The sequence below is a fragment of the Enhydra lutris genome, unplaced genomic scaffold (genome assembly GCF_002288905.1).
Source record: "Enhydra lutris kenyoni isolate GAN:26980312 unplaced genomic scaffold, ASM228890v2 scaffoldscaffold3, whole genome shotgun sequence".
Taxonomy (NCBI): domain Eukaryota; kingdom Metazoa; phylum Chordata; class Mammalia; order Carnivora; family Mustelidae; genus Enhydra; species Enhydra lutris.
Window position 1 is genome coordinate 63,213,650 of NW_019154087.1, and position 13,263 is coordinate 63,226,912.

The window sequence follows — 13,263 nt, forward strand, 5'->3', positions numbered from 1 at the left end:
TTTTTTTTTTTTCTTTTTCTTCTTTCTGAACCTCTTTTTATCCCCTTTCTCCCCCTCATGATTTGGGATCTCTTCTGATTTGGCTAAAGCATATTTTCCTGGGGTTGTTGCCACCCTTTTAGTATTTTACTTGCTCCTTCATCTACTCTTATCTGGACAAAATGACAAGGCGGAAAAATTCACCACAAAAAAAAGAACAAGAGGCAGTACCAAAGGCTAGGGACCTAATCAATACAGACATTGGTAATATGTCAGATCTAGAGTTCAGAATGACGATTCTCAAGGTTCTAGCCGGGCTTGAAAAAGGCATGGAAGATATTAGAGAAACCCTCTCGGGAGATATAAAAGCCCTTTCTGGAGAAATAAAAGAACTAAAATCTAACCAAGTTGAAATCAAAAAAGCTATTAATGAGGTGCAATCAAAAATGGAGGCTCTCACTGCTAGGATAAATGAGGCAGAAGAAAGAATTAGCGATATAGAAGACCAAATGACAGAGAATAAAGAAGCTGAGCAAAAGAGGGACAAACAGCTACTGGACCATGAGGGGAGAATTCGAGAGATAAGTGACACCATAAGACGAAACAACATTAGAATAATTGGGATTCCAGAAGAAGAGGAAACAAGAGAGGGGAGCAGAAGGAATATTGGAGAGAATTATTGGAGAGAATTTCCCCAATATGGCAAAGGGAACAAGCATCAAAATCCAGGAGATTCAGAGAACCCCCCTCAAAATCAATAAGAATAGGTCCACACCCCGTCACCTAATAGTAAAATTTACAAGTCTTAGTGACAAAGAGAAGATCCTGAAAGCAGCCCGGGAAAAGAAGTCTGTAACATACAATGGTAAAAATATTAGATTGGCAGCAGACTTATCCACAGAGACCTGGCAGGCCAGAAAGAGCTGGCATGATATATTCAGAGTACTAAACGAGAAAAACATGCAGCCAAGAATACTATATCCAGCTAGGCTATCATTGAAAATAGAAGGAGAGATTAAAAGCTTCCAGGACAAACAAAAACTGAAAGAATTTGCAAATACCAAACGAGCTCTACAGGAAATATTGAAAGGGGTCCTCTAAGCAAAGAGAGACCCTAAAAGTAGTAGATCAGAAAGGAACAGAGACAATATACAATAACAGTCACCTTACAGGCAAGACAATGGCACTAAATTCATATCTCTCAATACTTACCCTGAATGTGAATGGGCTAAATGCCCCAATCAAAAGACACAGGGTATCAGAATGGATAAAAAAACAAAACCCATCTATATGTTGCCTACAAGAAACTCATCTTAAACCCGAAGACACCTCCAGATTTAAAGTGAGGGGGTGGAAAAGAATTTACCATGCTAATGGACATCAGAAAAAAGCAGGAGTGGCAATCCTTATATCAGATCAATTAGATTTTAAGCCAAAGACTATAATAAGAGATGAGGAAGGACACTATATCATACTCAAAGGAACTGTCCAACAAGAAGATCTAACAATTTTAAATATCTACGCCCCTAACATGGGAGCAGCCAACTATATAAACCAATTAATAACAAAATCAAAGAAACACATCGACAATAATACAATAATAGTAGGGGACTTTAACACTCCCCTCACTGAAATGGACAGATCATCCAAGCAAAAGATCAACAAGGAAATCAAGGCCTTAAATGACACACTGGACCAGATGGACATCACAGATATATTCAGAACATTTCATCCCAAAGCAACAGAATACACATTCTTCTCTAGTGCACATGGAACATTCTCCAGAATAGATCATATTCTCGGTCCTAAATCAGGTCTCAACCGTTATCAAAAGATTGGAATCATTCCCTGCATATTTTCAGACCACAATGCTCTGAAGCTAGAACTCAATCACAAGAGGAAATTTGGAAAGAACCCAAATACATGGAGACTAAACAGCATCCTTCTAAAGAATGAATGGGTCAACCAGGAAATTAAAGAAGAGTTGAAAAAATTCATGGAAACAAATGATAATGAAAACACAACGGTTCAAAATCTGTGGGATACAACAAAGGCAGTCCTGAGAGGAAAATATATAGCGGTACAAGCCTTTCTCAAGAAACAAGAAAGGTCTCAGGTACACAACCTAACCCTACACCTAAAGGAGCTGGAGAAAGAACAAGAAAGAAACCCTAAACCCAGCAGGAGAAGAGAAATCATAAAGATCAGAGCAGAAATCAATGAAATAGAAACCAAAAAAACAATAGAACAAATCAATGAAACTAGGAGCTTGTTCTTTGAAAGAATTAATAAGATTGATAAACCCCTGGCCAGACTTATCAAAAAGAAAAGAGAAAGGACCCAAATAAATAAAATCATGAATGAAAGAGGAGAGATCACTACGAACACCAAAGAAATACAGACAATTATAAGAACATACTATGAGCAACTCTACGCCAACAAATTTGACAATCTGGAAGAAATGGATGCATTCCTAGAGACATATAAACTACCACAACTGAACCAGGAAGAAATAGAAAGCCTGAACAGACCCATAACCAGTAAGGAGATTGAAACAGTCATCAAAAATCTCCAAACAAACAAAAGCCCAGGGCCAGATGGCTTCCCGGGGGAATTCTACCAAACATTTAAAGAAGAACTAATTCCTATTCTCCTGAAACTGTTCCAAAAAATAGAAATGGAAGGAAAACTTCCAAACTCATTTTATGAGGCCAGCATCACCTTGATCCCCAAACCAGACAAGGATCCCATCAAAAAAGAGAACTACAGACCAATATCCTTGATGAACACAGATGCAAAAATTCTTGCCAAAATACTAGCCAATAGGATTCAACAGTACATTAAAAGGATTATTCACCACGACCAAGTGGGATTTATTCCAGGGCTGCAAGGTTGGTTCAACATCCGCAAATCAATCAATGTGATACAACACATTAATAAAAGAAAGAACAAGAACCATATGATACTCTCCATAGCTGCTGAAAAAGCATTTGACAAAGTACAGCATCCCTTCCTGATCAAAACTCTTCAAAGTGTAGGGATAGAGGGCACATACCTCAATATTATCAAAGCCATCTATGAAAACCCACCGCAAATATCATTCTCAATGGAGAAAAACTGAAAGCTTTTCCGCTAAGGTCAGGAACACGGCAGGGATGTCCGTTATCACCACTGCTATTCAACATAGTACTAGAAGTCCTAGCCTCAGCAGTCAGACAACAAAAGGAAATTAAAGGCATCCAAATTGGCAAAGAAGAAGTCAAACTATCACTCTTTGCAGATGATATGATACTATATGTGGAAAACCCAAAAGACTCCACTCCAAAACTGCTAGAACTTGTACAGGAATTCAGTAAAGTGTCAGGATATAAAATCAATGCACAGAAATCAGTTGCATTTCTCTACACCAACAACAAGACAGAAGAAAGAGAAATTAAGGAGTCCATCCCATTTACAATTGCACCCAAAACTATAAGATACCTAGGAATAAATCTAACCAAAGAGACTAAGAATCTATACACAGAAAACTATAAAGTACTCATGAAAGAAATTGAGGAAGACACAAAGAAATGGAAAAATGTTCCATGCTCCTGGATTGGAAGAATAAATATTGTGAAAATGTCTATGCTACCTAAAGCAATCTACACATTTAATGCAATTCCTATCAAAGTACCATCCATTTTTTTCAAAGAAATGGAACAAATAATCCTAAAATTTATATGGAACCAGAAAAGACCTCGAATAGCCAAAGCAATATTGAAAAAGAAAGCCAAAGTTGGTGGCATCACAATTCCGGACTTCAAGCTCTATTACAAAGCTGTCATCATCAAGACAGCATGGTACTGGCACAAAAACAGACACATAGATCAATGGAACAGAATAGAGAGCCCAGAAATAGACCCTCAACTCTATGGTCAACTAATCTTCGACAAAGCAGGAAAGAATATCCAATGGAAAAAAGACAGCCTCTTCAACAAATGGTGTTGGGAAAATTGGACAGCCACATGCAGAAAAATGAAATTGGATCATTTCCTTACACCACACACGAAAACAGACTCAAAATGGATGAAGGATCTCAATGTGAGAAAGGAATCCATCAAAATCCTTGAGGAGAACACAGGCAGCAACCTCTTCGACCTCAGCCGCAGCAACATCTTCCTAGGAACATCGCCAAAGGCAAGGGAAGCAAGGGCAAAAATGAACTATTGGGATTTCATCAAGATCAAAAGCTTTTGCACAGCAAAGGAAACAGTTAACAAAACCAAAAGACAACTGACAGAACGGGAGAAGATATTTGCAAATGACATATCGGATAAAGGGCTAGTGTCCAAAATTTATAAAGAACTTAGCAAACTCAACACCCAAAGAACAAATAATCCAATCAAGAAATGGGCAGAGGACATGAACAGACATTTCTGCAAAGAAGACATCCAGATGGCCAACAGACACATGAAAAAGTGCTCCATATCACTCGGCATCAGGGAAATACAAATCAAAACCACAATGAGATACCACCTCACACCAGTCAGAATGGCTAAAATTAACAAGTCAGGAAATGACAGATGCTGGCGAGGATGCGGAGAAAGGGGAACCCTCCTACACTGTTGGTGGGAATGCAAGCTGGTGCAACCACTCTGGAAAACAGTATGGAGGTTCCTCAAAATGTTGAAAATAGAACTCCCCTATGACCCAGCAATTGCACTGCTGGGTATTTACCCTAAAGATACAAACGTAGTGATCCAAAGGGGCACGTGCACCCGAATGTTTATAGCAGCAATGTCTACAATAGCCAAACTATGGATAGAACCTAGATGTCCATCAACAGACGAATGGATAAAGAAGATGTGATATATATACACAATGGAATACTATGCAGCCATCAAAAGAAATGAAATCTTGCCATTTGCGACGACGTGGATGGAACTAGAGGGTATCATGCTTAGCGAAATAAGTCAATCGGAGAAAGACAACTATCATATGATCTCCCTGATATGAGGGAGAGGAGATGCAACATGGGGGGTTAAGGTTGTAGGAGAAGAATAAATGAAACAAGATGGGATTGGGAGGGAGACAAACCATAAGTGACTCTTAATCTCACAAAACAAACTGAGGGTTAATGGGGGGAGGGGGTTGGGGGGTGGGATTATGGACATTGGGGAGGGTATGTGCTATGGTGAGTGCTGTGAAGTGTGTAAACCTGGTGATTCACAGACCTGTACCCCTGGGGATAAAAAGATATTATATGTTTAAAAAAAATAAAATTAAAAAAAATAAATAAATAAACAAGTCTGTGAAAACCCCAGTAACCAATGGTTAGCATTTCTCTAGATCAAAAGTGGAAGAGAATTAAATTCATCAGTAATTCAGCATAACACAAGAATTATTGTCAGAACCTTTGTCTCCTGATTCCCAATCTACTGTTGTTTACATACAGGAAAACCCAGATCAAAATTAAAGTCTCATATTAAAAAAAAAATTCAAGAGCAAACCCTAACCTTGCAACTGTCCTTCATTTTAGCTATATCACCAGCACATATCTCATCGTCTTGGATGACTGGTATTGATTCTGGCAGCATTGAACTGATTGGGTTGTAGAGTTGTTCACAGACCTGGCGGTCAAAGACGGGTACTTCTGCTTCCTGGAGGATGGAGGGAGAATCATGATCTGTAAAGACATACAGGAATGAAAGGAAAAGCAATCTGGAAAGTTGCAAGGGCGACATTCAGTCATGATTAGCAGAAATCTCTGTGGGAATCCAAAAGCAGAATATAGTCACTTTACAATCATATTTGCTAATGCAAGAATATTTTTGGTAAATTTAATCTTAACACAGTGGGTAGTTCAAAATTATTTCAGTTTGTTCTAAGGTTTTTCTGATGTGCCAATGTGGGGTAATCCTCGTGTTCTAAATAACGAGAAATTGGGATACAGTTTGATTCAGTAAAGATTCTGAGTATTTGAAGTCTTCCTTTCCTGTTTTTCTGCTCCCAGATTATTTCTTGTCTGTGTTCACACCTCCTGGGAAAGAGTTGACCCAACACTTTAAAAACAGATTTTCAAAACCACTAGACTCTTCCAGGCTTTAGAGCAGGTTTGTTAGCCTTTGTTTCAAAGAAGTAATTATGTGTTCAAATTGTTAGTATCTGCTCTTGCAGCTGTAGCTAGACTCTAGGCAGGATCTAAAAGTAAATAAACATAGTAAATGTGAAAAAAGATATTTTATTTGAAGACTTATAGATAATATCAATGGTTGGGGTTTATTAAAAAAATATTTGCCATAGTAGTGGTATGCATAGAATGCAAATGTTCTGGAGTGGGTACAAAAAGAGGAGGATGGATGAAACAACCCCTTTTTTTACCCATTCTCACCTTCATCGTCCTTAACATTTCCCCATCCCGTCACCCAGCAAGAGGCTGGAATTTTCAACTGCTTTGTGATCCGGGGCAAGCAGATGGGCAGGATGGAAGAAGTAAAGGTGACTCTAGAGACCAGTTTCAGCAAGGCGATGTCTGCATTTGTACGTTGAGTTTGGGGATGGGTGATAATTTTGAACACACGATGGTTCACACTTTGACTTATCTGGTCTAGCTGAATGGATCCCAGCCGTACATTATAAAGCAAAGGAATCCAGCGCCTAAGGGGAATAGAAAAGCGAAAATAAAAATGGAGCATCCCAGGTGCTACAGCTGGGTGAGAACAAGCTGCCTATGTGTAGCACTAAGTCTCTAGGGAAGAATGGGTGGTAACAGACCCAGAATGAACCAGGCTACTTTCAGCTTGGACTAGGGTTGATTTGTTGCTGTTTCTCCTTTCCTCTCTGCCTCTCTTCCTAATCACTCTTTCTTTTGTTGTCTCCTGTCTCCATGGTCTCCTCTTACATGCTTTATGGCCAGAGTTTTGTCCAGTATTCTCTTCCATTTTCTTGGGGATTCTGTTCTGTGTTGTGTCCCCGTTTTCCCCCTTGATTCCAAGTTGCTTTTCTCTCCTTGATTTTACTGAAGCACATTCTCCCAAGGCTTCCTGAGAAAATGTGCATGAGAGGTAATATTTTTGCTGCTTTGTATATTTGAAAATGTCTTGTCTCTATCCCACACTTGATCAGTAATTTGTGTATGGGTAGAATTCTGGGTTGGAAATAATTTTCTCCCAGCATTTTGAAGTTCTTGCTCTATTTCCTTTGAGCTTTCGGTATTGTTCTTGAAAAGTCCTGCCGTTTTGGTTTCTATATATATTACTTATCTGTTGTTGCATAACAAGTTACCATATATTAGAGGCTTAAAAAAATAAACATTCATCTCACAGTTTCTGTGGGTCAAGAATTAGGTGTGACTTAGGTGGGTGCCTCCAACTCCTCTCTCACGAGGCTACAGTTGAGCTGGGCTGCATTCATCTCAAGGCTTGACTCTGGGAGGATCTGTTTCCAAACGCCCTTATGATGGCAGGCCTCAAGTCTTCACTAGCTGTTACAGGCTGGAGACATCAGTTTCACATGAGCCTGTCCCTAGAACTACTCTCCACATGGCACCTTTCTTCTCTTATAGCAGTAGCTCTGAGAGAGAGAGAGAGCTCAGATTGTGTTTGTGATCCAGAAAAGCTTAAGACAGTTCCCTGGCTCATGTTTAGGAAATAATTTGGCACAAAGTAAGAAAAGTTTCTAATATAGTGCCTATCTCTGTCATTTCTTTTTCTACCTCTAGGTCCTGTCCCTTGTCCAAGGTGATGTAGGGTTTCCTTCTGCCTCCTCCTCACTTTCTTTGTTTGTTTTTTTTGTTTGTTTTTTAAGATTTTATTTATTTATTTTAGAGAAAGAGATTGCAAGCAAGGGGAGGAGCAGAGAGAGAGAGAGAGAATCTCAAGCAGATAGAACGCTGAGCACAGAGCCCGACTTGTGCCTCAGTCTCACAATCATGACCTGAGCCTAAATCAAGAATCAGACGCTTAACTGACTGAGCCACCCAGGTGCCCCAACCTGTCTTACCACTTTCATTTGTCTGTTGGTTCATTCATGAAGTCATTCAAGTATTTACTGAGAACCTGTCTGTGTGCTAGTCACCAAGACTAGGACTCACATTTTTAAGCAGTGTGCTGCTGTCAATATCCACCTGTCACTGAGGAGAGACCCTCCGCAGACATGGTTCTCGCCCAAGCGCACGCTGACTTGCCAAGGCCAGTGCCCTGCAGCAGCATCCTGGCCACCCACAATACGGCCTGAGTATACAGGTCGTCCACACACTAGAGAGAGAAGAGAGATAGACATGTAGAACCTCGGTGTCCTGCTCCTCGGGTCCTCATCTTCTCATCACCTCAAACTCCCATCTGTTCCTAGGACCGGAGTCCTCTCTTGGCTCCAGCCTCCATCCTATCCAAGTTCCAAACCCAGCACTCCAGGTCGAGACCACTCACCTGATTGCAGATCTTTCTTTTCAGGGGAAGAGCTTGGGCAAGACCCTAAGACAAACACCATATCGTTAATACACAATAATGCATTTTATGTCTAGATTCATTGAATGATGAGGCTTTCCACACATTTTAATCTCTCAGATTTATATTAAAGGCCAGATTTTTATAAATGTCTGCCCATTAGTGAGAATCTCAAAAATTACATACTTAATCTGCCTTCTTCAGCGGCATACACAGAACGTAATTTAACTTTTACTGGAAGATTCAGGATTGTCGGGGCACCTGGGTGGCTCAGTGGGTTAAAGCCTCTGCCTTTGGCTCAGGTCGTGATCCCAGGGTCCTGGGATCGAGCCCCGCATCGGACTCTCTGCTCGGCGGGGAGCCTGCTTCCTCCTCTCTCTCTCTGCCTGCCTCTCTGCCTACTTATAAGCTCTGTCTGTCAAATAAAATAAATAAAATCTTTAAAAAAAAAAAAGATTCAGGATTGTCATCAGGAATATCAGGTATGTTAGGTTGTAAACACAATGATGTCTTCAGGTGCTTTTGAGGTTAATGAGCTGTTTTCTTTATCTGAATTGGCATTTTACAGTATTTGTGTATCTTTTCTGCTACCTGTTACCTTTCTCCTGCTCTCAGCCTACCCTGCTTTTAAATCATCGTGGGCCAGAAAAATAAGTGAACAAGCTTATGCCTGAAATCGCTCAAGAGTATTGATACTTCCAGTTCCCTCTGCTTAAAATGCTCTTCTCCTAGATGCTCCTAGTAGCTAAGTCACACAGCTCCTTCAGGGCTTTGCTGGAATGATTCCACAGTAAAGCTTCCTTGACTACTCTATTTAAAATTACACCACACCTCCTGCCCTGCACCGCTGCTGCCCCTTTCGTTTCATAACATTTAGGACTTTCTAACCTGCTTTAAAATGTATGTATTTAATAAGTGCCGTGATTACAAGCCCCACAAGGGCAGGGGTCTTTGTTTACTGCTTCGCGAATAATATCCCCTCAGGATTTCCCCAGGATACACTCTTCATAAGTAATGTCCCATGGCGAAGTGTCCTATTATTCTATATGATAACTTTTTCAGCCGAAAACTTCTACCTCCAATCCCCCACCCCCTGCTCGTGTCCCCCTACCCCTCAGAGGCTCACCCAGTAGTAGGGACAGTAGGAAGGTGCTGGCAGCAGGGCCCATGTCTTGGTCCTCAGAATCAGCACTTTTTGTTTCCAAGGAGAGGCCAGCTGGGGGGCAGCCAGAGAAGGGGGACGAGACCAGCTTCTGCTCTTGGATGTATTCTCTGGTTCACCCTCTGCTCTTTGGTTTTCACGGTAGAGCCAGGCAGTGAACGGGTCAGACTTCAGAAATGCCATGGCAGGACCCAGAGGGAGGAGCTGGGGCCCGAGGCGCCCCCTACTGTCCAGGGAGAGCAGGATGTCGGGGTTCCTGCTTGTGGATTGGAGGATGTGGTAGATGTCTGCACAGGGCAAGTCAGAGGGGATCAGAAGGAACGGGACCCTTTCTCTAGCAAGAATGTGGAAGATGGACAGGATTCTTCAAAAGTAAGAAGCGGAAACGAGGAAATTACCTACTACCTGGCCAATTTTTCCCAATTTTTTGTTTGTTTGTTTGTTTGTTTTGTTTTGTTTTCTTCTTTGTCATGGTGTTACCAGTTCTCGGCCTTTAGGCTAAGATCAAGGGTAGCATCTTTGTCAGAGTGTTAGCCATAGAATATAGGGCAAGTCAGATTTTCTGGGAAGTAGATTAAGAGATTTGTATGCAGAAGTTTATTGGGGAGTAGTCTAAGGATCAACACCTTGAGGGGTGCGTGGGGACAGAAGCAGGATTGAAGCAGGATTGGGCAGAGGGAGAGCTGAACTGTAATTCACTTGCATAGGGGCCACAGCCAATCCCACAAGTTGCTCTGGAGCTGGGGTGGCTCTTCAGAGATGTCCTGAGTGGAGACAAGAAGGCTGGGCCTTTGGACTTCAGTATGATTGGATGTAGGCTGCCGGAAAGGAACGGGCATTACCTTGGGTGAAGTGACTCTGTTGATAATTCTTGGGATAGGACTTAGCCGTGAACTAAGAGCAGCCAACACTCCTGGTTGCTAAGAGAATGAATACTTTAGCCCTGAAAGGGGATCTTGGGTGCCATGGCACAGCATCTTCTACAGAATGCTCTGTGCCCTTTATGTTTCTGGTACCACCTGTTTGTAGGGTACTAGGTCTGTGGAGATAGAATTCACTGAACTTTTAAAGCATGTTATTACTCTCTCATAGCTCAAACTCTTGGGAAGTTTGAAAGAAACACATGAATAATTAAATAATCAAAAACCAAAAATTGTAGCAATTTTGGTAAGGTTTATTCAGTTGTAACCAACAAGACTCAGACTAGCTTAAGTAAAGAGGAGATTGCTTTAAAGATATTGTTATGGGCTGAAAGGTGCATCCCCCAGAATTCATGCACAGAAGTCCTAACTGCAGAATGTGGGGTACCTAGAATGTGACCACTGAAGATAGTGTCTTTAAAGAAGTAATTAAGGTAAAATGAGGTCATTAGGTGTAGGCCTTAAACCAATATAACTGGCGTCCTTATACAAAGAGGAAATTTGAACGCAGACATGTACGAAGGGGAAATATGGCTATGTGTAAGCCAAAGAATGTCTTTTAGGAGGATCCAGCCCTGCTGACACCTTGATCTCAGACTTCTCACCTTTAGAACCGTGAGAAAAGAAATTTGTTTTTTAAGCCACCCAGTTTGTGGTACTTTGTTAAGGCAGCTCTAGCAAACAAATACACCTATCTGTGGAACATTAAGTATATCAGAGTAACAAAGACATCTGGAACTATTATAGGACAGACCTGGATGGAGACCAGAGTAGGAAGGTAGCTCGAGATTCACGATAACTCAAAAGCTCATCACGAGAGTTCAGGATCTTCATTTGGGTCCTCTGCCAGTTGTATGGCTCAACCATAGTCCATGCCTTTTCTTTCTATCCACTGTACCCTGCCCAAGTTTTTCCTTATTTTCATTTCAAATTCCCAAGAATTTGAACAGATGATCTTGTTTTACCAGGGCATAGTTCCTTGGCTATGAACTTCTTGTGTTCAGTGTGAGTGCCCTTTTGCATGTAGCGGGGAAGATGAGGATGCAGAAATGTGGCCAGCTAAGCAGAAGGGACTGTTGTAGTGGGACACAAGCCAGATTCACTGTATCTCAGGGTATTCCAATTTATGTATGGTATCCACAGGAAATGGTACTATTTAGTCAACTCATGTAAGTGTAGCTTTTTAAGAAGATCTTGGCATGAGATTTGCCTTCAAGTCATGTTTGGAATAAAGGTAGTCATTTCGCAAAGACACCAAAGCTCTGGACAGGTCTTTCTGTTGATTTATCAAAGGAACAAGAATTCGACCAGACCCTTTTTTTCCTCTGAGAGTCTTAGATCTCGTTTTCCTAGATCTTTGGACTTTTATATCCCTGGATAAATCTGAAGTCACTCGTTAACTCTTTAGAATCAGTTAGATTGCTTACAGATCTCTTCTTTTCCCTTTTGTTTAAATGTCTTACAAAAAATACATACTTTATTTTGGTTCCAGTTTAGTTAGAAGTAAGCTTTATTGGAAGTAGCTAAGACACCAGCTCCTTCCTCTGAAAATTGGAAGTGAAAGGAAAGTATTAAGTAGTTATCTTGCTTTTCCTGTCCAAATGGTGGTTCAGAGTAAAAAAAAAAAAAAAAAAAACCAAAAACCAGGGGGCTTAGTTGATGAGAGGGAAGAATTTCAGTTAATAAATATGCTTGGACTGATGGAATTTGAAAATCACTGCTTGCAGCCCCTCATAAGATCATTGATTCGGGGGATGGTTATCAGAAGTGGATAGTTTTAGATGAGAACTTGATAGAGTCCTCAGTCTGTTACCATTTGAATCCTCTGATCAATCTGAGCATCATGAAAAATAGAAAAAGGCAGTTGTGTGTCTCCTGATATGACAAAGTATGAAGCAATATTCAGTGAAGTATTCAGATAAAAAAAAAGGTAAAACCTGAGTCTCTAAAGCTGCTTCTTACTCATAGCACACAGAGAGGATAAAGAGTAAGTTTAATTATAGTACAAGTTTATAGTCAAATACAGAATGCAGGACATTATATAAAACAATAAACTGATGGTTTCTATAATAAGCAAATGGTATGAGAGTAAAAAGGGATGGAAGTTCCTTTGGATGAAAAGAAACTTAAAAGACAAGTATGTGTGGCCCTTGTTTGGTTTGTAACAAACAAACTTTAAAAAGACATTTTGAGGGGCGCCTGGGTGGCTCAGTGGGTTAAGCCGCTGCCTTCGGCTCAGGTCATGATCCCAGGGTCCTGGGATCGAGTCCCGCATCGGGCTCTCTGCTCAGCAGGGAGCCTGCTTCCCTTCCTCTCTCTCTGCCTGCCTCTCTGCCTACTTGTGATCTCTGTCTGTCAAATAAATAAATAAAATCTTAAAAAAAAAAAAAAGACATTTTGATACAGTCAAGGATATTTGATAATGAACTGGGTATTAGATAGTATCAAGGAATTATTCCTAGTCTTGATAGGTGTGATAATGGCGTTATTGAAGAAAATGTCCTCTTTTTCATTTCTTCTCTTTGTTGTTATTTTTTTAAATTGAGGCATAATTGACATACACTGTTATATTAGTTTCAGGTGTATAACAGAGTGATGTGACATTTTTACATATTGCAGAATGGTCACCACAGTAAGTCTGGTTATTATCTATCACCTTACAAAGTTAACACAATATTATCGACTGCATTTCCTGTGCTTTATGTTATATCCCCATGACTTTTTTATAGCTGGAAGTTTGTACATTTTGTTTTTCACTTGTTTTGCCCCCTACCCCTCC

At 40.6% G+C, this 13,263-nt stretch overlaps 1 protein-coding gene across 1 annotated transcript in view; it reads right to left on the reverse strand.

The window, feature by feature from the left end:
- The window catches only part of LOC111154306 (serine protease 48-like), a 12,933-nt gene extending 3,362 nt beyond the window's left edge, over window positions 1-9,571 (reverse strand). The window contains exons 1-5 of the mRNA XM_022513820.1: window positions 9,529-9,571; window positions 8,385-8,429; window positions 8,051-8,213; window positions 6,350-6,615; window positions 5,475-5,644 (exon numbers count right to left, since the gene is read on the reverse strand). Of these exons, the coding sequence (XP_022369528.1) occupies window positions 5,475-5,644; window positions 6,350-6,615; window positions 8,051-8,213; window positions 8,385-8,429; window positions 9,529-9,571 (687 nt within the window). The remainder of the gene's footprint in view (window positions 1-5,474; window positions 5,645-6,349; window positions 6,616-8,050; window positions 8,214-8,384; window positions 8,430-9,528) is intronic.
- Between the last annotated feature and the right edge of the window lie 3,692 nt (window positions 9,572-13,263).